Source organism: Cydia fagiglandana, chromosome 7, assembly GCF_963556715.1.
Source record: "Cydia fagiglandana chromosome 7, ilCydFagi1.1, whole genome shotgun sequence".
Taxonomy (NCBI): Eukaryota; Metazoa; Arthropoda; class Insecta; order Lepidoptera; family Tortricidae; genus Cydia; species Cydia fagiglandana.
This window is the reverse complement of record NC_085938.1, coordinates 3492478-3518356: the sequence shown is the minus strand read 5'-3', so window position 1 is coordinate 3518356 and position 25879 is coordinate 3492478. Positions and strand designations below refer to the sequence as shown.

Sequence of the window (25879 nt, the reverse complement as noted above, 5' to 3'; positions counted from 1 at the left end):
TTTTGTGTGGTACGTGTCGGTTTATGCAAGAGATTTTTTAGGGTTCCGTACCCAAAGGGTAGAAACGGGACCCTATTACTAAGACTCCGCTGTCCGTCTGTCCGCTTGTCCGTCTGTCCGTCTGTCTGTCTGTCCGTCTGTCTGTCTGTCCATCTGTCTGAAATTTTCATTTGAAATTTTCACAGATGAGGTATTTCTGTTGCCGCTATTAACAATTACTAAAAACAGAATATAATAAATATTTAAGTGGGGCTCCCATACAACAAACGTGATTTTATTAACGTTTTTTGCGTAATGGTATTGAACCCTTCGTGGGCGAGTCCGGCTCGCACTTTGCCGGTTATTTTTATACAAGGATATCCTTATATGAATTGACTAAATCTCAGAGTAAGCTCAAGAAGGTTTGTGTTGTGGGTACTGATACAACAACGATGTAATATACAAATACATACTTAAAAATAATATAAATCTGTGCTCATCACAAAAATAAATGTCACATGAAACCCCACGCTAAGCAATGCGGATTGGAGACTTTACACACCTTTGATCTTTTTGCAGATGAAAGCTGTTCATGCAGTGATTATCTTTTTTAGCGGAAAGTACATTAGTATAAATTTAAAAAAAAAATCCTTGGAAATTCATTACCATGACTCCAATTGGCCCAGTTTTTTAAATTAAAACGGTAAGTACTCGTACCTACATAAAAAAAGCAGTCATAAAAAACTTCTCAAACATGAAAATACAAACATTAATTTAATCCATAAAACGTACCAGGCGATATAACGTCGGTTTTAACGAGTTTTCCATGTTTAAATCAATTAATAGCCGTTTTTTAAGTATTTAGGTGTTTTATACGGTTTTTTATTATTTATTAGGCCCTGTATACTAGTTAAATGTCGTAAATATCTTGGATTTTCTTTGAAATGATACTTTGCTTTAAATCTGTGTTATCTTGACGGATATTAGTATCTACATAAGAAGGTATAATATTGCCGACTGGTAAGTAGTAGGTACTCATTACCAAACTAAAATGGAATTGGTCGGGACATGTTGCTAGGCAGAGTGATGGCAGGTGGACTTAAATGGTGGCCGCTTTCAAATGAAAGAAGCGCCTGGCGTCCGTTGGCTCGTTGGGTGGACGACATCCGGAAAATTGCGGGTCACTTCTGGATGAGATTAGCTCAGGACCGGGACAAGTCGCGTACTAGAAGAGAGGCCTATGCTCAGCAGTGGGCGATAAAGGGCTGATATGATGATGATGATGATGACTCGTAGTACAAGATGTAGTGCATAATTGTTTTCCATCGTATTTTCTCGGAAACGTTCGTATTTGACATGCTAGTTCAGTCAATGTCAGGGCTCACAAAAATCTGAACACACCTCTATTGTCGAGGCGTTAAGTGCATGTTCAGATATTTTTGACCACCTCGGCCGCTCCGATATATTTGATGGCGACGATACTTAAAACTCAGAGACTATTTTAGGCTTTCTTTTACTCTGATACAAATTCCATGTCATTCTTTAGTAATATATCCTGTTGACGAATTGACTATCCAATGTATCATCATTCCGTCACTTTCTATTTATATTTAGTTGAAAATTAACAGCAAACAAAACCACGAAGTGGTTTACTGTGTCGCCATTAATCTTGTAATGCATGCGTTTTATTAAGAGTGATGCAGTCTCATGGGGGTCGTTGGTGCCAACTTATTTCCATGTCAAGATACGCAAATAAGATTTTATAACGTTTTAAGAATTTTGAAATGAAAACTTATTTAGCGGCGCTGTGCACTTTTTGTGATGGGGAAAAATGTTAAACTCGCAACAGGTCACGTGACAGACAGATTTAAAAAAATCGTAAGACGGACACGTGACCTGATCGAAAAACTGTAACGATGTCATTGAGTTTTCACTTCTGCCGGCACTCCCGGAGTGCAACCCGTTGTTTTTACCTTTGTTTTTATTTCATTATGGTAAAAGTTTAATATAGAGGATTTTAATGGGATAGTGTGACGAAACAAAAACAACAGAAATACATCATCTGTGAGAATTTCAACTGTCTAGCTATCACGCGCGGTTTATGAGAAACAGCCTGGTGACGGACAGACAGACGGATAGTGAAGTCTTAGTAATAGTCCCGTTTTTACCCCTTGGGTACGGAACCCAAAATGAATGAAACAAAAAATTAAAAAGTTTCTCAATATAATCCTAAAACCTCCCTGGCAACGCCGGCAACGGTAATGTAGTTATTTTTAGCCACCCTGTATACTATTGTTATTTGTTATTTGAGTAAGGCCACTTGCACCAGCCCCGGAGTTAACCGGTTAAACCTGGAGTTATCATGGTTACCAGTACAAATTGACACTGGGTTAACGATTAAACCGGTTAACCCCGGGTTAGTGGAATGGTGCAAGTGGGCCTAAGAGGTCTAACTAAAATATCTAGTAGATTTTAGTTTTAATTTAGTTTTATTTTATAGATAGGTAAGTTAGTTTATTTTCATTTTAAATATTTGTATCTACCTTATCCATAATAATACATATATTACTTGGTAATTAAAATAAAATATCTAGTTAATTTAATTTTAATAATACACGCTAACGTCGTCAACTACAACTATTATAATAATAAGCACACAAATTGCATGTTCTTATTCTTTGTCGTGCAACCGCCATTGCCGTCACATTAGCCCTGACAGCTTAACTGATATTGGACCTTATGGTGTTTACAATAAGGCTTATGAATAGTCAATTAACAGAATGGACGGTAGTGTTGGTAGGAACTCGAGTCTTTTGAGTCTATTATAAAAATCGACTCGTTTTAGAAATTTAAAAAGTTTAAAATCTTTTATGCGCGAGTCAAGACCCTGATACTCGTATCGTATAGACCCCTGTATCTTATGTGACGCTCTCTATCAAAAGGTACCACATTGTCGCTTCTAATAATGACGCTCTGACAGGTTGTTGGTATAAAGATACAAATTTCGTCGTTATGGTAAGCAACGCTATAAGGCGTAAATAATAAATATTATTAAGTATGTTTTAAGCGCAACTCAAAAGGCCTCGATTCCAGTCTCCGAATAAAGGTTTCGTCAACAATTTAGGCTTTATCTAAATAAAAGTAAAGAAAATAGGCGTTAGTGTATGATTTGTGTACTTAGACAGTATACACAAATTAATTTGATATGATGCATTTTGTAAAAAAAATATTAGTTCTCTGAAGAGGACTCAAGATTCTACAAAAAATTTGGTTCTTTACAACTTAAAAAGAACTCGAGTTTGATTTAATTATTTATTTTATTGGGAAACAAACAGCTTTCACTTTATATTAATAATACACAATTAATATTAATAATACACAAGCCAAAACAGTTTCCACTGGTAGATTAAAACAGAAATGCTCAAAGGGAATTACTTAATGAAATATAAAGAATACAAATAAAAAGTATTATCCAAAGCAATCAAGTGAACCGAAAGTTATTGAACTGATATTTTAACTGACAGTTTCTAGTTAAAACGAGAAAAAAAATATCAAATACTTAGTTACCTACATCCTATACTTATGTAAGTGTGTTGTTATTTGGGTTATAGTTTATTTTTCATTATAGATTATAACAGTCTAAACCTGAAGTCGAGTCGAGTTAAAACAGGGGACTCAAACGACTCGAGTCTTCACCAACACTAGTGGACGGTGCGGTGGTGCCGGTGGTACAGCATGAACTCGATAATATCGCACTAGACTTTTTTAACACCGTCTCGATCTAGATTTTTTTAATGTTTCAAGTCATTCGATACGAATATTACAGTAAAGCTCTAAAAGACCAGCCATTAAAGTTTATCACGATTTAGAATGGTAGGTAGAATAATAATATTAGTCCATGAAAATTCTTCAAAAGTACAGTCACCACACGGGATTATTATACCATTTTGGGTTCTTGCTAAATTGGGACTCTAAATGGCGTGACAATCGCGGAGCGTGGTGGTAGGTACATATAGAACAATTTTTGTCACGTAGGTGACATTCGGTTGCTAAAAAACCATGAAGCCAAAATTCACCCTTTTTTCATAAATTTAGCAAATATTCCCGGCATAGCAAATATAAATGGACCCGGGTATGTCCTTAAACTACGTCCAGGACCCGGATATATCCTTAAACCACGTCCAAGACCACCGGTGGACGGGCAGCAGCGTCCCTGAAATTCGGTGTACTCGACTGCGATCGCCAACCCGCCTGCCAAGCGTGGCGATTATGGCATTCACCCCCCAAAAAAGGGGGAGGCCTATGTTCAGCAGTGGACGTCTTATGGCTGAGATGATGATGATGATAGCAAATATTCGTTAAATTTTGAACTTATGTTCCTTTATGTTTTTTTTTGTCTGTTACCTTCCGTGATTACTTCTCACTTGATGGCCTCATCGGAAAATCAGCACTGGAAGTCGCCAGCAACATGCTGAGATGGGGCCATTTCGTGACACTTTATTTTTCACTGTTTTTTCTATATCTATTGTCTGTGTGTTTACGAATAAAAAACTATTCTATTCTATAGTTCGTTTTTTTAGCATTAGAAAGAACTTGAAAGAAGATAAGCGATTTTAACATGTCTTTTAATTGAAAAACGCTTTTTAAAAATAAATTACTATTACTTATGAAAACAGAAGAATATAAATGATCGTATAACGCTACGTCTTACGTAGGCGAACAACGCGCGAACGCGGCGCGGCGCGGCGCGGCGAAATCAATCCTTTGATGCCCATAGAAGTGTCCTACGTAAGCGATCTCGTTGCGAACGCGGTGCGGCGCGATTTGCACGCGAATGTCAGGCGGCGCGGCGCGGCGCGGCGCGGCGGCGGCCGCTTTCGCCGCGCCGCGCCGCGCCGCGTTCGCGCGTTGTTCGCCTACGTAAGACGTAGCGTTAGATTCATAATTGTTACATATTTGCCGTAACTTATTTTTAAAATGTGTTTTTCAATTAAAAGACACATCAAGATTGTTTACTTTATTTCTAATGCTAAAAAAACGAACTGTAGTCTTATCATCATCCATACAGTCCATAGATGGCTCGCTCCTAATGACATTAGTATGACACCATATCTTGAGGCAGCTCTACTCCCGCGGGGGCCATACGTTGGCGTTAAGCCATCCAAACTTGGCCGTAAGTTCGTCCGCTTACCGGGCTTGGGTCTCTAGAACTACACTCGAGAGGAAAGAATGCAGGACAAATTGTATGGAATTTTTATACAAACGGACCTATTGCTCTTTGTTCTAACTCGTACGTTGGGCTTGGGTCTACGGGACGCAGTTATGCGTTAGAGGGAGCAAGCTTTATTTTTGGTCTCGTTTCGTTGAGTAAGCATTTGGAATATGGTCATGTCGAGTTTATGGCACACTAGGGCTGCTAAAGTCTGCGGCAACATTACATTACACACATACATAATACATTGTTTTTTTTTAAACAATGACAAAGAAATGACATGTTACATGTGTTTTAAAAAGGACTATATTATCTATCAAGCTTTAAAAAAAAAGGAAATTAATGGCGAAAATAAATAATGTTGAGATCGAGCTGATTTTCTTTACATTTGTATCAAATTGTACTGATTTTTTTGTTTTTGGGGCTAAATTGTTTAAGTTGAAACAGAGACGCTTCGCTCGTATTTCACGCTCGCTCGACCAATTAACGTAATCAAGGCGAGATTTTTAAAGATAAAATGCTCCTGCTTACATCTGCGAAGAAATTCAAAGGTGTATGTGAAGTCCCCAATCCGCATTGGGCTAACGTGGGGACTATACCCTAAACCCCCTCGCGCATGAGAGGAGGCCTGTGCCCTGCAGTGGGACGTATACAGGATGTCTAAAGACTATGGGATATTAAGGGAAAGTACCTTAAATATCGTAGATAGGATATTTTGCTGGAAGAAGACATTATTTTAATTTAAAAAACAATTTAAACTGCATTCATAGATTTTTAAATAATTACATGGTTGAATCGGGAGTCGAACCGGCTATACGAGAAAAAAAAACTACCCTGTAGTTTTATCATACCGTTCGAAAGGCTTCATCATAAGGATTATTTTTTGCTAAATAACATAGTGTCAGAAATAAAAGGAAGACCATGAATTTTAACATAAATTTGATGTGAAATTTAGCGAAATAATCAAAAGAGTGCGACTTTGTATTCAATAGAATGGGACTCATTTTGAGAATTTGATAAATTAAATTGATTAATTTTGAATTAAAATTTTTATAATTCATGGTTAGGCTGAATTATTATTTTATTACAATGCTCCTCATGCAAGAAGTTCGGACACCGGTAATTGATATACTGCCATTTATCAAGTTTTACTTAATACAACTTGTTACGGCAACCCCGACTTCAATTAGTACGTTATTGATTTTAACAGACTTGGAAATAAGTTATTGTATCATTTGCTTTCGGGAGATTTACTGAAAATAACACTAATATATACCTACTTTTGAATAGTTAAACTATTTTGATAAGTATATAAAATTCTACGTGCTTTTGAATAGGTAAAGCTAATTTAATACCTATAAAAACCGGATAATAATTGTTTGTTGGACTACGTAAAATGAGCATTCTGTACCTTATACCGGGTGTGGCCTGTAACACGAGCAAATAATAAAAACATAGATTGTACTCCTCAGACGGTGACACTTTTGTTCAACAACTTTTACAAATTGTGAAGTACATATTTAGACTCCCTATTTTTCATACAAAATAAATATTATCTTCAATGGACGCCATCGCCACGCGATATCATTGTGATTGACGTTGCTTGTCACGCCTTAAACATAACAACTTTAAAGTGTATTAAAAATCAAACCACAAGTTATTTTTAAAAGTCGCTGAACAAATATTGGTCAGTAAGAGGAGTACAGCCTACAGTTTAATTTTTTGCTCATATTACAGGCCACACCCGGTATATGGTAGGAAAAATCTATATTCGACGCTGTTTCTGTCAATTTCCTTGAAAAAATGAGTGACTTTCGTCGCCGCACCATACTGCCGTAACAATGACGTTAATTCCGTCACTTATATGTTCTGTTGTTTGACCGCACATCTTGAAAACAATTTTCGTCAACACTAAAATAACCATTGCTTTCTCATTTAGAAAATATAAATAGAGATAGACAAAATCAACATCTAAACCTTCCACTACTCAAACAAAACGAAAAGATCTTCAAATCAAACTAAAAAAGTCAACCAAATTCGAACGATTTCGAATTGACCACCACACACATAAACGTGCGAATGAGAAAATTTGGAACTATATCAACCACGCATTAATTTGAAGGAAGTTCGTCAAGGCAGCGCCATTTCGGGCGGCAAGTGTAAAATTGTCGCGACACAGAGAGGTACTTGGGAGGGAAAGACCAACACGCGTATTTGAAGGGAGCGAATTGAGTTTCCATGTCGGTTGTTGTCCGAGACATTCAATTGGGTATATGTGAGATTGGTTTGAGTTTATTTTTTTAATTTTAAGGGTAAATAAAGTAATATATGAAAAGGGACTAGGGCACTTGCCTTGTAAATGAACAACATTTTTATACGACTGACAATAAATAATGATCATAGTTTTATTAGGGTTCCGTAGCCAAAATCGCCCAATCGGAACCCTTAGGAATAAAATAATACCTACTTCACAATTCTTCCCAACGAGGGGAAACCGGTGGGGCAAGAATCGTTAGATTTTAATCGATGTGAATGATTTATATTTCACAATTAATTATTATTCGATTGTTCTTGCTGTTTCATTGTAAAATTTCCTTGCCCTTTGTCTATTTTAATTCATGCCTACTTATCTGATGGTTAAAAGTATAAAAGGGGTCTACCCTTAAAATTAGGACTTAATAAAGGGTAGAGGTAGAAATATTGAGGTTATAAGGGTCAGCACATTGCAGAAATAGGTCTCTTCTGTAGACAATACAATAAAAGTTAAGGAACTACATATTTATCATGTTTTTCTTATTTGAATATTTTCTTGGTAGTTGGTAGTACTAAAAAAATCCTGCCTGTAAGGGAGTGGCCGAAAAAATACTTTTGATTATCTTAACTTGAAATAAAATTAAGCAATCTGAGCATAACTTATGATATTGATACCTTCATGTTCTAAAATGGGGGACATTATCCGAAATTAAGTTTCTTACCCGCTATGTTACCAATATTTATGTTTAATGTTGTATTGCACAAAATGACAAAATTATGAAAGGTAGAGTAACACTTGCACTGCGTGGGCTATCAAAGTCGCTGCAGACTTTTCTTCTAGCCAATACCATGAGGACATTTTATTCGCTAGAGCACTAAGTAACGGCCCAATTCGAACTTTAAGATACATCAGCAGTTAATGGAAAGAAAACTCATTTATTGTAAAACAAGTGTTATAAAATGAATACAAAACTAAAATTAAGAGTGCTATTACATTTCGGGGTTGAGCGAGTTTAGGTATTTTACGCGCTGCGGCAGGCCGTGCGAGCTCAGTATTCCGATCCCTTCTACCACACTCGCACTACAATGATGGATTAAACATTCTTGATCCTTCGCGAAGCATATTGAAATCAACCATAACAACACTAACTGTACTTAACTTATAAAGTCCTAAAACTGTTATTTGGTAAGTACGAAAATACTAAATGCAGTGCAAATGTACATAGGGGCTGTTCATAAATTACGTCATCTATTTTTGACCCCCCCCCATCCCTCAAATCATCCAAAAATCATGCTTCGGATGACTCTGTTTCCTCCTACGTCATGCTACCATCATCCGATGTCCAGACCCCCCCTCCTCCCATTTGAAACGACGTAATTTATGAATGGCCCCATACTCGTACTTATGAACGTATATTACTCGAAAGAAATTATAGGTACTCGCTTATTTACAAGAAACAAGTTACAAGAAACTGAAGATACACAGGGTCTGATGATGGAGCTGGAAGGTGGCCACGGGTACCAGTCTATCATGTAACTAAACCACTTCGTGTTTGGGCTCGTTTGATTCGTCTCAACAAGATCTTTGACACTGAAGATACACAGGGTCTGATGATGGAGCTGGAAGGAGGCCACGGGTACCAGTCTCTCATGTAACTAAACAATTTCGTGTTTGGGCTCGTTTGATTCGTCTCAACAAGATCTTTGACACAAGACAGTACTCAGGGTCTGATGATGGAGCTGGAGGGTGGTCACCATTACCAATCAACCATACGACTAAACCACATCGTGTTTAGGCTCGTTGTATTCATCTCAACAAGATCTTTGACACTAGGTGATACTCAGAGTCTGATGATGGAGCTGGAAGTTGGTTACCGGTACCAATCAACCATGCAACTAAACCACTTCATGTTTAGGCTCGTTTGACTAGTCCCAACAAGATCTTTGACACTAGGTGATACTCAGAGTCTGACGATGGAGCTGGAAGGTGGTCACCGGTACCAATCAACCATGCAACTAAACCACTTCGTGTTTAGGCTCGTTTGATTCGTCTCAACAAGATCTTTGACACTAGGTGATAAACCAAACACGAAGCCCAAACACGAAGCCCAAACACGAAGTGGTTCAGTTATGTGATAGACTGGTACCCGTCGCCACCTTCGAGCTCCATCATCAGACCCTGAGTACTATCTTGTGTCAAAGATCTTGTTGAGACGAATAAAACGAGCCTAAACACGAAGTGGTTTAGTTGCATGGTTGATTGGTACTGGTGACCACCTTCCGGCTCCATCATCAGACCCTGAGTACTATCTTAAGTCAAAGATCTTGTTGAGCCGAATCAAACGAGCCCAAACACGAAGTGTTTTAGTTGCATGGTTGATTGGTACCGGTGACCACCTTCCGGCTCCATCATCAGACCCTGAGTACTATTTTGTGTCAAAGATCTTGTTAAGACGAATAAAACGAGCCTAAACACGAAGTGGTTTAGTTGCATGGTTGATTGGTACCGGTGACCACCTTCCGGCTCCATCATCAGACCCTGAGTACTATCTTGTGTCAAAGATCTTGTTGAGACGAATCAAACGAGCCCAAACACGAAGTAGTTTAGTTGCATGGTTGATTGGTACCGGTGACCACCTTCCGGCTCCATCATCAGACCCTGAGTACTATCTTGTGTCAAAGATCTTGTTGAGACGAATAAAACGAGCGTAAACACGAAGTGGTTTAGTTGCATGGTTGATTGGTACCGGTGACCACCTTCCGGCTCCATCATCAGACCCTGAGTACTATTTTGTGTCAAAGATCTTGTTAAGACGAATAAAACGAGCCTAAACACGAAGTGGTTTAGTTGCATGGTTGATTGGTACCGGTGACCACCTTCCGGCTCCATCATCAGACCCTGAGTACTATCTTGTGTCAAAGATCTTGTTGAGACGAATCAAACGAGCCCAAACACGAAGTAGTTTAGTTGCATGGTTGATTGGTACCGGTGACCACCTTCCGGCTCCATCATCAGACCCTGAGTACTATCTTGTGTCAAAGATCTTGTTGAGAATAATAAAACGAGCGTAAACACGAAGTGGTTTAGTTGCATGGTTGCTTGGTACTGGTGACCACCTTCCGGCTCCATCATCAGACCCTGAGTACTATCTTAAGTCAAAGATCTTGTTGAGCCGAATCAAACGTGCCCAAACACGAAGTGGTTTAGTTGCATGGTTGATTGGTACCGGTGACCACCTTCCGGCTCCATCATCAGACCCTGAGTACAGTCTTGTGTCAAAGATCTTGTTGAGATGAATAAAACGAGCCTAAACACAAAGTGGTTTAGTTGCATGGTTGATTGGTACCGGTGACCACCTTCCGGCTCCATCATCAGACCCCGAGTACTATCTTGAGTCAAATAAATACATATAGAATGTCAGGTCGTTTCAAATATTTTTAATACTGTCCGGTAGTTTATTAAACTGTACCATTATAAATTATAATACTATAAAAAAAGTGCTAGGATCAAAGTCTCTCGTTGCGGTTTACACGCACACAGTAAAGCGTTTTACACGGCGCCCGCCGCACACAATGATAAAAAACCTCGTCGTCGCCGTTGAAAATGTGCGGAGCCGACCGACACACGTCCTACCTGTACAAGCTCTGCCGCGGCACTGAGCTGGCGAGCGCGCGTCATCGGTAATATAGAGTAGTTTTCAAAAAATTGCCAAATAATTATAGTAGAATTTCATAAACACTAATGTATACCAACAGTATAAGCAAACGTTGCAGATTGCTTGAGTATGAAAATGACTTCGATATTAAGTAGATTTTCGTAGAAATTGACACTTGTTTCGGAGAGAAAATTGAGTTCGTTTTACTTTGATTTTCTCTTTCTCAAAGGTATGTAGGAAAAATATCGTTTGATATGCCTAAAGAACAGGGTATTAGTAATACAAAATAGCCAGGTTTAGCAGAGTAAACTTCTCAACATTTCCAAATAAGAGCTTGCCGTTCAGTGCTTCACGGGGTTTTTCGGAAACGACCATCAGAAAAAAATTCATTACTAATTTAATAAGTCCTTTTTCTAATATTTACAACGATATTTAAAAAGATAAGAAGACGCTTTTACTGGAACACGTACTCATTGTTTCTAATAATGAGCACAAAGTCCTGAATTTCGTCGACTAGTATCATCAATTTTGCATTTTTTCGACTTTTCTTGTAAGAGCGCTCTTAACTACATACAACTAAAAACTAAAGCTAAAAAATTAAAAATACCTATCAAAATTTTGCGCCCTTGGTAATGTGCCCATCACGCAGGCAGCGTTCCCGCGCTGGATTGCTACGGTATGGCCTATCTTTAATAGATCTATAAAACGATATGGATTAGATATAAAGTGCAAATGTGACGTTTCCTCAAACAAAAACGTCACTTTTGACACGGACACGTCTGCTCCATATCGTTTCTAGATCTATTAATTGACGTACCTTAAAGTTAGAATAGGGCAGTAAGTAAAACGTATCAAAACCGGCTGGAAATGAAACCATTGCCGTCCCGTCAGAGGCAGTACCGTGACGGAGGGCCAGAAAGAGCGTTTCCACCCCTGACAGCAATTAATGCTTTATTTCACCTTTGCTGCTGGCTTAATAGTCGTGCAGGTATTGATGGCTGCGGTTTTATTTTCAGGGTTCCGTGGTCAACTAGGAACCCTTACAGTTTCGCCATGTCCGTCTGTCTGTCTGCTTTGCGCCGTGATCGTTAGTGCTGGAAAGCTGCATTTTGGCATGGTTACATAAATCAATCATGGCAATAAAATGGTAAAAAAAATGCAAAAAAGTTCATGGGGTACATCCGCTCCAAAAAAATTGTAAGTTTTTGCCTTATTCCTATGATGTAGGGGTGTTCTTTCAAAATAAATAGGGGTTTTCAAATAACAAGTTTTAGATAAAGAGGAAATTTTGGGAAATATTAGCTCCGAAAGAAAACCATTAACCATTGGTCCAAAAATTAAGAAACCCTAGGAAATGGAAAGAAGTCTTCAAAAATTAAGTAATTCATGTTAATCATGTCAAATACACCTCTAGGCTGCACTATTTGGTAGAGAGGAGTTAGCACGGTAGGTATTTAAACTTTTTTAAATCACATTTTTTCAAGTTTTTAGTCACACTTATTTTTATCGGCAGCTATTTCTTACTAGCAATGTCTTCCGCATCGGTCAGGGAATCGAAGGCACTTACCGTGCGCCATAAATGTCATGATGCTCTTAAAATGTTTACTGCGCTCGTCTCGTACTTAAACGTTTTACGAGGATTACGAAACAAGGGACATTTTGTCGTCAGAATAGCCCCCTATTAGACATTTTTAGTGGTAATCCGGGAAAATATTGAAAGCTTTTAGCCTGTTTAGAAATAGGTGAGCCGCGTGATTCCCTAACTCCTGTAGGCGTAGCACAGAAGTGGCGCGATAGCAGTGACGGCGCGTCAAACATATCCATAGGCAAGCCGGGGCTAATTTGGCTTACCTACATATTTCCTTTACAACTCTGCTCAAACGTCCAAAAACAGGCAAGCCGGTGGAAATCGGCTTTTATGGACGCGCCGCCACTGCGCGATAGTACATATCTCATCCGCGAAATCGACTAGGGTGCCTTTCACAATATAGCATTCACAATATTTTTTTCTCAAACATGCAATGAAATATTTATGTTATGTTACTTATAATAGGCTGCGAAGTATGACGTTTCAGGTGTGGCTAGGACAAGAGGTCGTTAATGGAATTTCATACAAATCTTGCAGGCCTAGGCCGGCAAAGTCCTCTTTTTTAATTTCCATTTCACAGATATTTGTGACACAGCATCGTGGCATTCAGCCATAAAAAAAAACTAGAGGCAGTATTTGCTTTATGGTTCGTAATGACACTCTGCCACTACGCCTATAAAGAAAAAAAACAAAAAACAATGTTTGCTACAATTTGCAGTTTTATTTGTATAAAATCAACATGAACTTAATAAATAGTATTATTAATTTATTATTAACCAAATTCTATAATTTTAAATTATAAATTTAACCACAAAAATAAAAACATTTAAAATATTTTATCTAAACGTTAGCGGTAAAAAGGTCTACTCAAACACGCGTAGTTATTTTTTTAAAATTGTTATGGAGGCAAAGTTGAAAAATTTTCATTTTGTATTTCTGTTTTATTGGATTTATGTTGCGTTGTTGATTTTTTTACTTTAATATTAGTTCCGACAAAATATCGAAGTTAATATTAATTGTAATCGTAAGAGTTGGAATTGGCAGCGTAAGCAGAATTGATTTTAAATAACTTGCTGCCTCTGCCGCCAAGTCAAAGATGAAGTATGTATATGGTTGCTTATGGCAATTTTATTATTTGAGAAATTAAGAAAAATGGCTGACAGTTTATTAGAAACAGTTTTGTGGCATATTTTAAAGAAATGAAAGTAACTACAAACTCGTCAACACTGTGGAAATTATACTTATTTTGTGTGTGAAACATGATATCAACATAAAAGACTATGTAAACTTATGTGACGAAAACGACAGTCAGACGGATACAAGGCGAAAAAATCAAAGGTAGTAAAGCCTGACAACAGTTTATTTGACCCTCGCCATTTTGCGGATTTTCAATGGTACTAATTTCTTTTACTGGCAACAAGTACTCTTTGACAACGAACGTTGGATGTCATCGAATGTCACCGATGTAAACAAATCGAAAATATCTACGAATATATTCAAATATAAACGGTTTTATTACAAAAAAATGCCAAATAAAAATATAAGATGCGAAAAAAATTGTAGTGAATGCAATCAAATACTTACAGCTTAAAAAAGACGAAGGATTATATAGCATTCCAATAAACAATGTTTTAAAGTTGGTTGTTGACATGACCAGGATTGACATTTTATAGTGCGGTTGTATTGAACTGGTTAGTTGTTTGGTTTAATATTAAATATTTAGAATCAGATTTCGACGAATAGGTAAATAGGGAATATTAGGCAAAGCTCTGCGTAGGTGGCACCTTTGTGGCATATACAGTAACCAAACCACATTGACACATCACACGTCACGTCAATCACATGGCCTACCGCGAGACAAGAAAATCGAAATTTCGTTATCTCTAATCTCTCTATCACTCTTGCATATTCGAGCGATAAAGAGGCAGATAACTAAATTTTGATTTTCGCGTTTACCGGTAGGCCCTTGTTAACAAACCGCCTTGATGCATCAATGTCATATTTTATTGTCTGTGAAAATTTGTCAATAAACAGTCTATGAATTTATTGAGTCGGTAGTGCTGCACTCTGGCGGCAGAACATTGCAGTAATCCCCTATTGAACGAACCGAATTCTCTGTAAGAAATGTTTTGACATTATACGAGTATCAACATGAAGCCAATGCCCAATACCCCGACTATACATGACGTACGCACATTATTGCCATACGTAAGCTGTTTGCAGCGACACTATTTCAGGGTTAAATAAACTGTTGTCAGGCTATACATGAAAATATACGGGTAGTAAAAGTACACGACTCGTGTCAAAACATACGCGTGATAGAGATATAGGTACGTGTTAGTTATATTTTGGGTGTAGTTTACTTTTAGTTTTTTCTATAAATAAAACTTGGGTTTCGTGGATTTTTTATTTTATTTATTTCATTGCATGTTTGAGAAAAGCACTATACATATGTTTGGGAGGTTAGCGATTCAGGAGGTCTCAGGAGCAGCAGGCGGGACTCTTCAATAACTTCTTCTTATTTTGATTTTACGAAATTGTTTTTATTTTATATATTTTTAATGAAATTGTACAACTTATGATAATATGGCGACTTTATATAAAAATTGGCAAAAATCGCGAGAGCGGCTTGTGTGCCTTGCCGTGTAAGATGGTAAAGTGATAGAGGCTGTCGCCGCGCCCCCGCGCGGCCGTGCTTGGAAACTCCGCCTCTTCTTGGGATGCCCGCTAGATGGCGTTAGGCTCGCGAACATGCCCCCGGCCTTGAAAGCACCCGCTTTCAATGTGGTTGTGTTGATGTAGATGGGGCTGGCGCAGCTTCACTCTCTGGCGTCATCAAGAGAGGGCAAAGCTTGGTGAAAGCCCTGCGTATGGTCCCGCTCGCTGTTTTCACGTCAGCGACGCGGGAGACTCCGTCGTGTCCTGTGAACAGAGCTACCACCCGTCCCAAACGCCATTTGAGGGGTGGTAGGTTATCTTCCTTGACCAGAACTAAGGAGTTCTGAACGATATCCTGGCCGTGCGTCTGCCACTTCGTTCTGGTCTGCAGCTCAGAAATATATTGTTTCGACCACCGCTGCCAAAAGTGTTGTCGCATTTTCTCCAGCATCTCGTAGCGTTGGAGCCGGCCCGTCTCTGCCGTCAAGTCCCTGCAGGGCGGCGCTGTCAGCGGTCGGCCAATAAGGAAATGAGCTGGAGTTAATGCGGAAAGGTCGTTTGGGTCTGTGGAAAGAGGATGCATGGGTCTGGAATTCAGTAGGGCTTCAGACTGTGCTAAAACCGTGCTAAATTCCTCAAAAGTTAAATTCGCGTTGCCAATAACGCGCTTCAGGTGATATTTGCAAGACTGTACAGCTCTCTCACACAAACCTGACATATGTGGAGCGTAAGGGGGGTTAAAATGCAAATTAATGTTATCATTAGCGGCGCACTCAATGATACTACTCGCATTGTTTTGTAGGAATGACGAAAGTTCTTTCATCGCCCCTACAAAGCAACGGCCATTATCGGAATATATGACGTTAGGTTTACCACGGCGCGAAATAAAGCGTTTAAGTGCGAGTAGGTATCCTTCGGTACTAAGACTTGTGACCAAATCAAGATAAACCGCGCGCGTCGTGAAGCAAACTATCAGACAGATGTATGCCTTTTGAGGCTTAGCGCCCCTACCCCTACGGTTAAGTACGTATACTGGCCCCGCGTAGTCTACCCCGCAGCTCATAAAGGCGAACCCGGGTTCCAAACGTAGTGAAGGTAAGTTACCCATTATAGGCGCGAACGTTTTCGCCTTCATGCGAATGCAGGTTACACAGGTGCGTACTACTCGCTTTGCTAAATTAGTGCCTCCGAGAGGCCACCAGCAGTCTTTGATAGTAGCAAGCAGGAGACTAGGAGGCGCATGCAGTAATCGTATGTGTTCACTCTGAAACAAAAGCTGTGTGAAACGATGTTTCGAACAAAGCAAAATCGGATGTTTTTTGTCGTATGAAAAACTAGTCGCATTACTAATACGACCACCGACCCTTATCAGTTTATCGGTGTCTAGAAAGACATTTAATTTATTAATCCCGCGCGTGTGTTTAACAGGTAAGTTATTTATCATCTTATCATACTCGACAGGAAAAGATTTCATTTGCGAAAGACGCGCCAGATGTTGCATCGATGCATTCAATTCGTCAACAGTCAGCGGGCCAGTTATACGATTTATTTTGTTTTTAATGCGTGTGTTGTTTATAAATCGTAAAACATAAGCACCCGCGCGCCGTAAGCGGTTAAAAGACGAAAACCTGTCGAATTCGAATACATCGGTGTTAACTTGGCTTGTCATACTAATTGTATTTGTTTTTATTTCAGGTAAATCGGCCGGTATTATTTCAGAAGTGCGCGATAAAGTACTAGGTAACCAGTCAGATTCTGGTTCATGCAAAAAGGGCGGTCCGTTGAACCAGAACGAATTATTGATAAGCGCGTCAAGTTCAAGGCCGCGGCTAACTAAATCAGCTGCGTTATTTTTGCTACTTACATGTAACCACTGCGCGCTCCCGGTTAACTCGTTTATCTCAGACACTCTGTTTTGAACAAAGGTTTTAAGGGTGTGGGGTGACATTCGGACCCACCCTAGAACGATTGTGCTATCACACCAAAAATACACAGAATCGAACTTCACTTTGAGCGATTTAATTACTTTTGCGTACAGCCTAGCAGCTAACAGCGCGCCTAGCAACTCAAGTTTCGCGATAGTGACGGATTTCAAAGGAGCGACTTTACTCTTCGAACACAACAGATGCACTGTTATGACCTCATTATTATGTCCCGAAAGCGAACGCACATATGCACAGGCTCCATAGGCCGATTGACTAGCATCACAAAAAAAGTGCAACTGTGTGCAATGCGCAGACGCATTCATAACATAACGAGGAATGCGGAGGCTATGTATATGTTGGGTATGTGTGAGTATGTATCTACGCCAGGCTGATGCGACCTCCTCAGGTACTTCCGAGTCCCAATCTAAGCGGCACAGCCATAGTTTTTGGAGTAAAATTTTGGCAATAATTATGGCCGGCGAAAGTAACCCGAGAGGGTCATACCTTTGTGAAATTACCGATAATATTTTGCGCTTTGTTATCGGTTCGTTATTATCCTGTTGTATTTTTGCCGTGTAATGAAATTCGTCAGTGTTGTTGGTCCATCCTAAGCCGAGTGTTTTACTTTGACAATTATCGCCTAAACACAATTCGCGTGACGTAATTTTGGACGAGGAAAATTGCGACACGTCAAAGTTAAACACCCATTTTCGGAGTGGGAAACAACCTGACTGAAGTACGTCGGTGACCTTTTCACAGATGTCAATTAAAGCGTGTTTATCATTATTTCCTGTAATTAGGTCATCCACGTAGCAGTCTTCTAATATGGTGCGAGAGACCTCTTCGTCAGCACATTCTTTTGCCAGCTGATTGAGACAGCGGATGGCTAAAAAGGCCCCAGAAGAAGTACCAAAAGTTACCGTATTAAGTTGGTAAATATTTAGCGGCTGCGAAGGGTTCTCTCGCCACAAAATTAGTTGAAGGTTCCGTTGGTCGGGTTGAATAAGGACTTGCCTGTACATTTTTGCCACGTCTGCGCAGGCGACGTATCTGTGCTCGCGGAAACGTAACAATATGGAAAAGATATCGTTTTGTATGGTCGGCCCGACTAATTGCAAATCGTTCAGGGATTTCCCTGAACTGGTGGGCATTGATCCATTGAATACGACTCTTAATCGTGTAGTGAGACTATCCTTTAATACACTGTGGTGTACAAGGAAGCAGTAAGGCTTTGTGTATGTGTGTATAAGTGACATGTGCCCTAGCTCAATGTACTCACGCATAAAATCGCAGTACATCTTTTTGTAGTCCGGGAGCCGCTCGAGTTTGCGTTCTAATGATAAGAACCTACTCCTAGCTACATCGTAGGTATCGCCGAGCGCATCGGCTGATTCCTTTAGTGGTAAACGTACTAAAAAGCGACCATCTTTATCGCGTTGCGTAGTCGAAGCGAACAGCTGTTCACAGGCGCGTTCGTCGTCAGTCAGTCCGTCTCCTATCTTAGGAACCTCCTCGAGCTCCCAAAACTGTTTTAATTGTGTGTCTAAAGTTTGCGTGAAATGACAAGTAGTCTTATTTGATTTAATGCGTTTATTATTAATCGGACCCACGACCATCCAACCAAATTTAGTATCCTGTAAATAAGGTCCTTCTGCGAGAGGAAATCGATCCTTATTTAACAAGCCCCAGAAATAATCACCGCCTATCAATATATCAATATCTGATGATTTGAAATAAGTAGGGTCAGAGAGTTGAATATTGTCTGGAATGCGAATGGAATGCGCGCTTATCGCTGCTGACGGCAGCGGTTCCGTTAAGACAGCGACTACCATGCAATTGATGCGTGCATGATAGTCACCTGTAATAGACTGCAGGTTAAGCTGGCACGAGTGTGTGGTTTGCGTGACTAATTTACCTAACCCTGAAATATTGTAAGTGGACTGTATCAAAGGCGTATTTAATTTGTCTACGAAAGATTGTGTGACATAACTGTGTTCTGAGCCATTATCGAGAAAAACTCCAGCCCTATGTAATTTATTGTTGCTATCGGCAACATCTGCTATTACAGTAGATAATAATACCGGTATTAACGGCGGTGAGAGTGTGTGCGAATTAAGTGTAATAGTGTGATGAGCCGAGGTGGCGGGGACGGCGCTCGCCGGCGGCTTGTTGTTTACACTGCCAGCCGAAGCTGATGCACCGTCACTGTCACTACTCAGGCTATGGATCAAGCTATTATGTTTCTTCTGGCAGATCCTACACGGGCCAAAAAAGCAGTTGTCAACTGTGTGACCAACGCGAAGACAATTGTGACATAGTTTCTTATCCTCAATCAATTTAACTCTGTCGGGAACAGTTAAATCAAGGAAACTATTACACGAATAAAGCGGATGATTAGCGTTGCACATTTGACAATTGCGAGGCGCAGTGCGTTTGGAACTGGATTTGTTTGTGTGTGACTGTGAAACCGTGGAGCTAGAAGCATAGCTATGCGTTGCGTGTACATTGTGTGATTGCGACTGATTTGATGACTTTTTGTTTTCATGCGAATTTGAGTGCGTATTTTTGGAATGATTTGCCGCAATAGATTCCAACATATCTGCACGATTTTGTAAAAAAGTAATCAGATCAGTTAGCTTAATGCGAGAGGTAGAATCCTGCCGATTAGAGTTGATTGAGCCCTTGTGTTCCTCCCATTCGCGTTCCGTAGATGCGTCTAGTTTTGTGACAATTAAATAAATAATTAATGTGTCCCAGGAGTCCGTAGGTTCACCTAGGGTCTTCAGGGCACGAAGGGAACGTAGCACAGAGTCAATCAGCTTTCTAATCTGTGTAGCAGATTCTTTGTTTATTGATTGCGTGTTGAAAAGTGACTTTACGTAATTGTGTGTTAGTAACCTATGGTTATTGAAACGGTTTTCAAGAAGTTCCCACGCGGTTGTATAGTTCTCTGCTGAAAATTCCAAGGACTTGATTACTTCTAAAGCGGTACCGGTTAAGGCTGCGTGTAGGTAATGAAACTTTTGTATGGCACCCAGGTCCTTAGAATCGTGTATCAGAGAAGTATACGTGTCCCTAAACCCTAACCAATGCTCGTACGAACCGTCGAATGTGGGGAGTGATATAGTAGGTAATTTAACCTTATAGCCCACGGAATCGGCGCTGGCAGGGGCAGCGGCGCTGCCGTTAGCAACAGCGGGGCTGTTGCCAACGTCAGCTAATTCGGACGCTGCGGCCACTGTCTGATAATATTGCCCCTCGAACTCTTCGCGGTATTCTAAATGTTTAGGGAGGTCACTTAACTCTGCTAACTCCTCGATCCTAGTTTGAACGACATCGAAATCTCGATAATAACTCGCGGCATTATTTATGCGTAATTGTAACTCGACTTTTTGAATATTCGTTAAATTAGCCTTATTAAGCGTCGCGACATATTTAGCGAATAACGTGAGTTTACCCTTGAGTGTGCCTCGTCTTTGCGTCAAGACACGCGGATCGTTTAAATCGACAGTTAAAGAAATTGGAGTCACTGCTGTTTTAGGAGTAGCCATGGTGTGTGTGAGAGAATGTAAAGCACTTACAGCTTATTCCCGAAACTCGTTGTTGGCACGTAATGGCGGCCGTATGCACCACGCGACACGTGCTCGACACTGGAAGGTTACAAAATAGACACGGTATTAGCACAATGCCGATTGAAGGGAAGAAGGTGAAGAATGGATGGCCTGACCGTTTCTTGCTGATCCTGGCGCTGGTTGATAGCTTCCGGCTCGGAGGTCCAATGTTTGGGAGGTTAGCGATTCAGGAGGTCTCAGGAGCAGCAGGCGGGACTCTTCAATAACTTCTTCTTATTTTGATTTTACGAAATTGTTTTTATTTTATATATTTTTAATGAAATTGTACAACTTATGATAATATGGCGACTTTATATAAAAATTGGCAAAAATCGCGAGAGCGGCTTGTGTGCCTTGCCGTGTAAGATGGTAAAGTGATAGAGGCTGTCGCCGCGCCCCCGCGCGGCCGTGCTTGGAAACTCCGCCTCTTCTTGGGATGCCCGCTAGATGGCGTTAGGCTCGCGAACAACATACCTCGGCGGGAAATGGGGTTGCCCGCGCTCAGACCTATCCGGCCTCGCTTCGCTCGGCCGTCTATATGTCTTCGGCCGGCAACCCCTTTCGTCCCGGCCTCTGTAGTAATGTACTATTTCTATTGTAGAATAGTATTTAGGTAAGGTTAATTGATCATTAGCTAAATTAAATGCAAAAATATACATAAACGACCGAGATACCGAAATTTAATACCGGTTAGTTTGTATGAAAAATAAACCGGTATTTGGTCCCGGGTATTAATTAAACAGGGACGGGTGGTCTATCTCGCCGCGAGATTCTGTCGTGAACCTCAGTCATTTTATCAAGAAAATTGACAGATAGGTAGGTACAGCGTCGGCAGCAAGGACGCCGCAACAGTAATGGTAACATTCCATTTCTGACCGCAGCTGCACTACTAGTACGAACGCGTCGGTGTTATTGTCAATTTCCTTAGTAAAATGAATGGTAGTGCTGCTGTCGTTGGAAATGTACTGTAACCTTAATGCAGCTGCAGGTGATATCCGAACGTCACCTTTAACCTCCATAAGTCACCATATTAGCTTAATAAGCTTAACATAAGTAGGTATGCCAAAATCCGTCAAGTCTAAATTTGTGCGTTTTGACTATTAAGATGGCCACTGACAAGCCTTCCAACAGTCCAAATAGCGTGGCTGCAATCCAAAATCGGTCCGTGAATGTCAAAACCGTACAATGTTTAATATTAGGATGCCGTCCATTTGGATGAATCCATTGTAACGGCATCCATTTGGAAGGCTCGTCAGTGGCCTGATTTAGTTCTATAATGTGCCATAGAAATCGAATACACCCATACAAATGATTTTAAAAACATTTCTGCGCAACGCCAATCTTGCAAAATACCCAATACACAAAGCGACTTGAGAACAAGCACGTAAAGGGCCGAAAAGTGTTCAGAATTTCAGAACTAATTGCGGATAAAATGCAAAAACACTAAAATCCGTGCTTTTTTTAACCAAAAGAATTAACCCTCGCCACTTGGCAACTTTACAGACGGCTGTAGTTCCAACCAGAGAGGAGAAAATTCAGAAAGAGTGTTAACCTCTATGTGGATAATTTTGAGCATACACACACAAGGACATAGGATACCTATAATGTAAGTTGTTTTTTACTGCTTTTAATTTACTTATCATACGGTCAGAACAGTCAAAACATTCGTTTTTGATTAGGTATATGGATGAGATTAAAAATCATTCTGAAAATGCAGTGTTCTTTTTAAACTTATTTTATACGCAACTAAGAGACTAATTCAGATTTGACAATTTGTTAAGGTTTTGATCTTTTTCTGATACGACCTTGATGTGGTGTGTGAAAAAAACCGGATAAGTGCGAGTCGGACTCGCCCACCGAAAATTCCGTACTTTTTAGGATTTGTTGTTATAGCGGCAACAGAATTACATAATCTGTGAAAATTTTTAACTGTGTATCACGGTTCACGAGATACAGCCTTGTGATAGACAGACAGACTGTGGAGTCTTAGAATTAGAGTCCTGTTTTACCTTTTGGGCACAGCACCCTAGATTTATCCATCTAGAATAAAACAAAAAAATCCTCTGACCAAATATCTAAAACCTCTTTCCGCTTAAACCACTTTGGTGATAGTTCAAAGCGATATTTTGGAATATTTACACTAGATCCGTCAATAAAGGTGAGGATAAAAGGGACGCAGAGATACGGCACGCTGTAAACAATAAAGTGATGGCCTATTGGATATGATATGAAGCGGCGCAAGGTCATTGAGGACCGATATAGATTATAAATAGAGATGGGTCGCGGGTATTTACCCAATTTACCCACCCAGGTAAATACCCGGTAAATACCCATCTACCCGGTATTTACGGCATCCTTGGAGGGGGGTGAAAGTGAACTTTTTCTTATTTCTTGGAATCTGTCATTAATATCGAAAAGTGTTGTATGTACAAACTAAAGTAGACAGAATTTTCTACAAAAAAGGTTATATACATTTTTGTCCTAAGACTAACTATATTTGACTTATGAGCTTCCCAAGTTGTGATACTGCACAATTTTTTTTTATTATCATTCATAAGTAGTCTTTATTTTCATCATTTTAATGTATATTAAAAGCATTTCAAAACATTTTCGGAAGCCAGGGAATGATTCTACACGATTTTCATAATTGGGCTGATATGTTAAAATCGAACTTCACCGCATAGCAACCTTTTCGTAATTAGTTTGAACATACATTTTATGTAGCATTATAAAAAGTTACTTAAATTAATCTTATTTATACTCACATACCATTAAACACATCAAATTTAGAAGAAAAACGAAAATACCCGCGTATTTACCCGCGGGTAGGTAAATATCGGGTATATACCGGGTAAATACCCGCTCTCGGGTATTTACCCGGGTAGTTACCCATCTCTAATTATAAACGAAAGAAGTCGACCGTAGAATTATAATCTTCTGACAATAAAAGTGACATTCGAATGTCAATCCGTTAAATGAGTGACAGAATGAACGTCATAATCGCGGAAGTCATGAGACTCATGAGTCTGATGAGTCTCATGAGTTACTGAGTCTCATGAGTTTCATGAGTCTCATGAGTCTCACGAGGCGGTGAATTTCGTGTCGCTCTAAGGAAATTGACAGATACAGCGGCGGCAACGGCGAAGCCGTAACGTCTCTTTTTATCATCTTCCTCGCTTTGTCCCGGCATTTTTGTCACGGCTCATGGGAGCCTGACAACTAATCCCGAGAATTGGCATAGGCACTAGTTTCAGGAAGCGACTGCCATCTGACCTTCCAACCCATAGGGTACACCTTATTGGGATTAGTCCGGCTTCCTCACGATGTTTTCCTTCACCGAAAACCGACTGGTAACTATAGGTATAAAAAGGTGTTTCGAACATAAGTTCCGAAAAACTCATTGGTACAAGCCGGGGTTTGAATTACTTTGAACCTGCGACGTCCGGATTGAAAGTCGCAAACTCTAAGCTAGGCCACCAGCGCTTAGAAAATAAAGAAACAAACTAAAATTATACATCCTTTGCGGTTTATACCACCCACAAGATGGACGGACGACCTTGTTAAGGCCGCCGGAAGACGCTGGATGCGGGTCGCTTCCAACCGGTACGAATGGAGGTCCAAGGGGGAGGCCTATGTTCAGCAGTGGACGTCTTATGGCTGAGATGATGATGATGATGATTGCGGTTTATTCGTTGTCGGGCGAAGAGGATCGCAAGAACAAGTTAATAAAGGGCTTTTAATAAAACGTTTTTCCTATTTTTGCAGTTTATTTTTTGTTCCGGTAAACAATTTACATTTCATATTTCAAAATGGTTTGATTAAACAAGTCTCTCTTAATTTGCTGGTGCTTCGTTTACGTTCGCAACTATTTGCGTCAATTTTGCAATTTAATAATGTGAAATGCCGATTTCATAACAATAATTGTTAATAGAGCAAAGTAGGCAAATTTTAAATTAATACCCGAAGGTTAACTGGTAGAGAATGCCTTCTGGCATTAAGTTCGCCTTTTGTACAATTTTTTACTGTGCAATAAAGTTTAAATAAATAAATTAATACTGTATTAATTTAAAATTTGCCTACTTTGCTCTCCACTGGGTAATTGTGCTCCAATAGTTATTCGCGTTTTGTACACATATTTAATTACACAAACGGGTCTACCGCGATATAATTTGATTGTTTTTAGCTTAAATTCCGACGTTTCAGCTGAGTTCCACCAGCTGTGGTCACGGAAAGACGTCCCAGCAAAGTCAACGTCGGAATTTAAGGTAAAAACAATGAAATTATATTGCGGTAGACCCGTTTGTGTAATTAAATATGTATCAACATGGCTACTATAGTATAATAAATTTAAAATTATATTTATATTTCGAATTGTCGAGCAAAGCTTAGAAGGCAGATTTTACGGTTGTTGAATTTTTTTGACAGTATAGTGGATACAACGCGTAAAAAGTATCTGAGCAGGTACCTATCCCTAATATGTAGTATCACTGGAAATTTAATCATTAGAAATTCCTTTATTATAGGTACTAGTTAGCGCAATCAACCATAGTTATTTATCTCTTATTATTCATTTAATTTAAGTGGTAATGTCACAAGATTAACATTCTATTGACTTTCTACCCACGTGGGTATTTATCAACTTTATTAGATTTGAGACCAGATAAGCCTAAAAAGGTTACATTTTAAGCCAACCCAATAAAAGTCTGGGCCTAAACTCTTTGATCCGATAAAACATTGCCAACAAAATTTCTAGAGGGGTCTCATTAAAAATCAAGTTACTGTAAAACTTAAAAGTACCTTTTAGACCAAAATGGCCGGTCGAAGTGACTGGAAAATAAAATTATTTATTAAAGAAGCATAACTAGAGATGCATCGAATATTCGGCAGCTATTCGGTATTCGGCCTATTCGGTCACTTTACCGAATATTCGGTATTCGGCCGAACGTTGACTACTATTCGGCCGAATAACGAATATCTATTCTACCTACCTAAAAAAA

At 39.6% G+C, this 25879-nt stretch overlaps 2 protein-coding genes and 1 long non-coding RNA gene across 3 annotated transcripts in view; 1 reads left to right on the top strand and 2 right to left on the bottom strand.

Moving 5' to 3' along the window:
* Positions 1–14956, top strand: part of LOC134665746 (uncharacterized) — a 258405-nt gene extending 243449 nt beyond the window's left edge. The window contains exon 3 of the long non-coding RNA XR_010098409.1: positions 14027–14956. This is a non-coding gene — a long non-coding RNA (uncharacterized LOC134665746). The remainder of the gene's footprint in view (positions 1–14026) is intronic.
* The window catches only part of LOC134665736 (uncharacterized), a 127107-nt gene that overhangs the window by 85479 nt on the left and 15749 nt on the right, over positions 1–25879 (bottom strand). The window lies entirely within an intron of this gene.
* On the bottom strand, positions 15274–21097 carry LOC134665702 (uncharacterized). Its single transcript, XM_063522661.1, has 2 exons — positions 16451–21097; positions 15274–15910 (listed from the first exon to the last, which is right to left on the bottom strand). Exons 1-2 carry the CDS (start codon positions 20820–20822, stop codon positions 15468–15470), a joined length of 4815 nt encoding a protein of 1604 aa, XP_063378731.1. The 5' UTR covers positions 20823–21097; the 3' UTR covers positions 15274–15467.

What these genes read in the sequence shown, in the direction of transcription:
- LOC134665702 (XM_063522661.1), bottom strand. Translation starts at nt 20,822, where the DNA reads ATGGCTACTCCTAAAACAGCAGTGACTCCAATTTCTTTAACTGTCGAT. An exon ending in AACGTTCGCGCCTATAATGG is followed by an intron (nt 15,911 to 16,450) that starts GTAACTTACCTT and finishes CTCTTTCCACAG; the next exon opens with ACCCAAACGACCTTTCCGCA.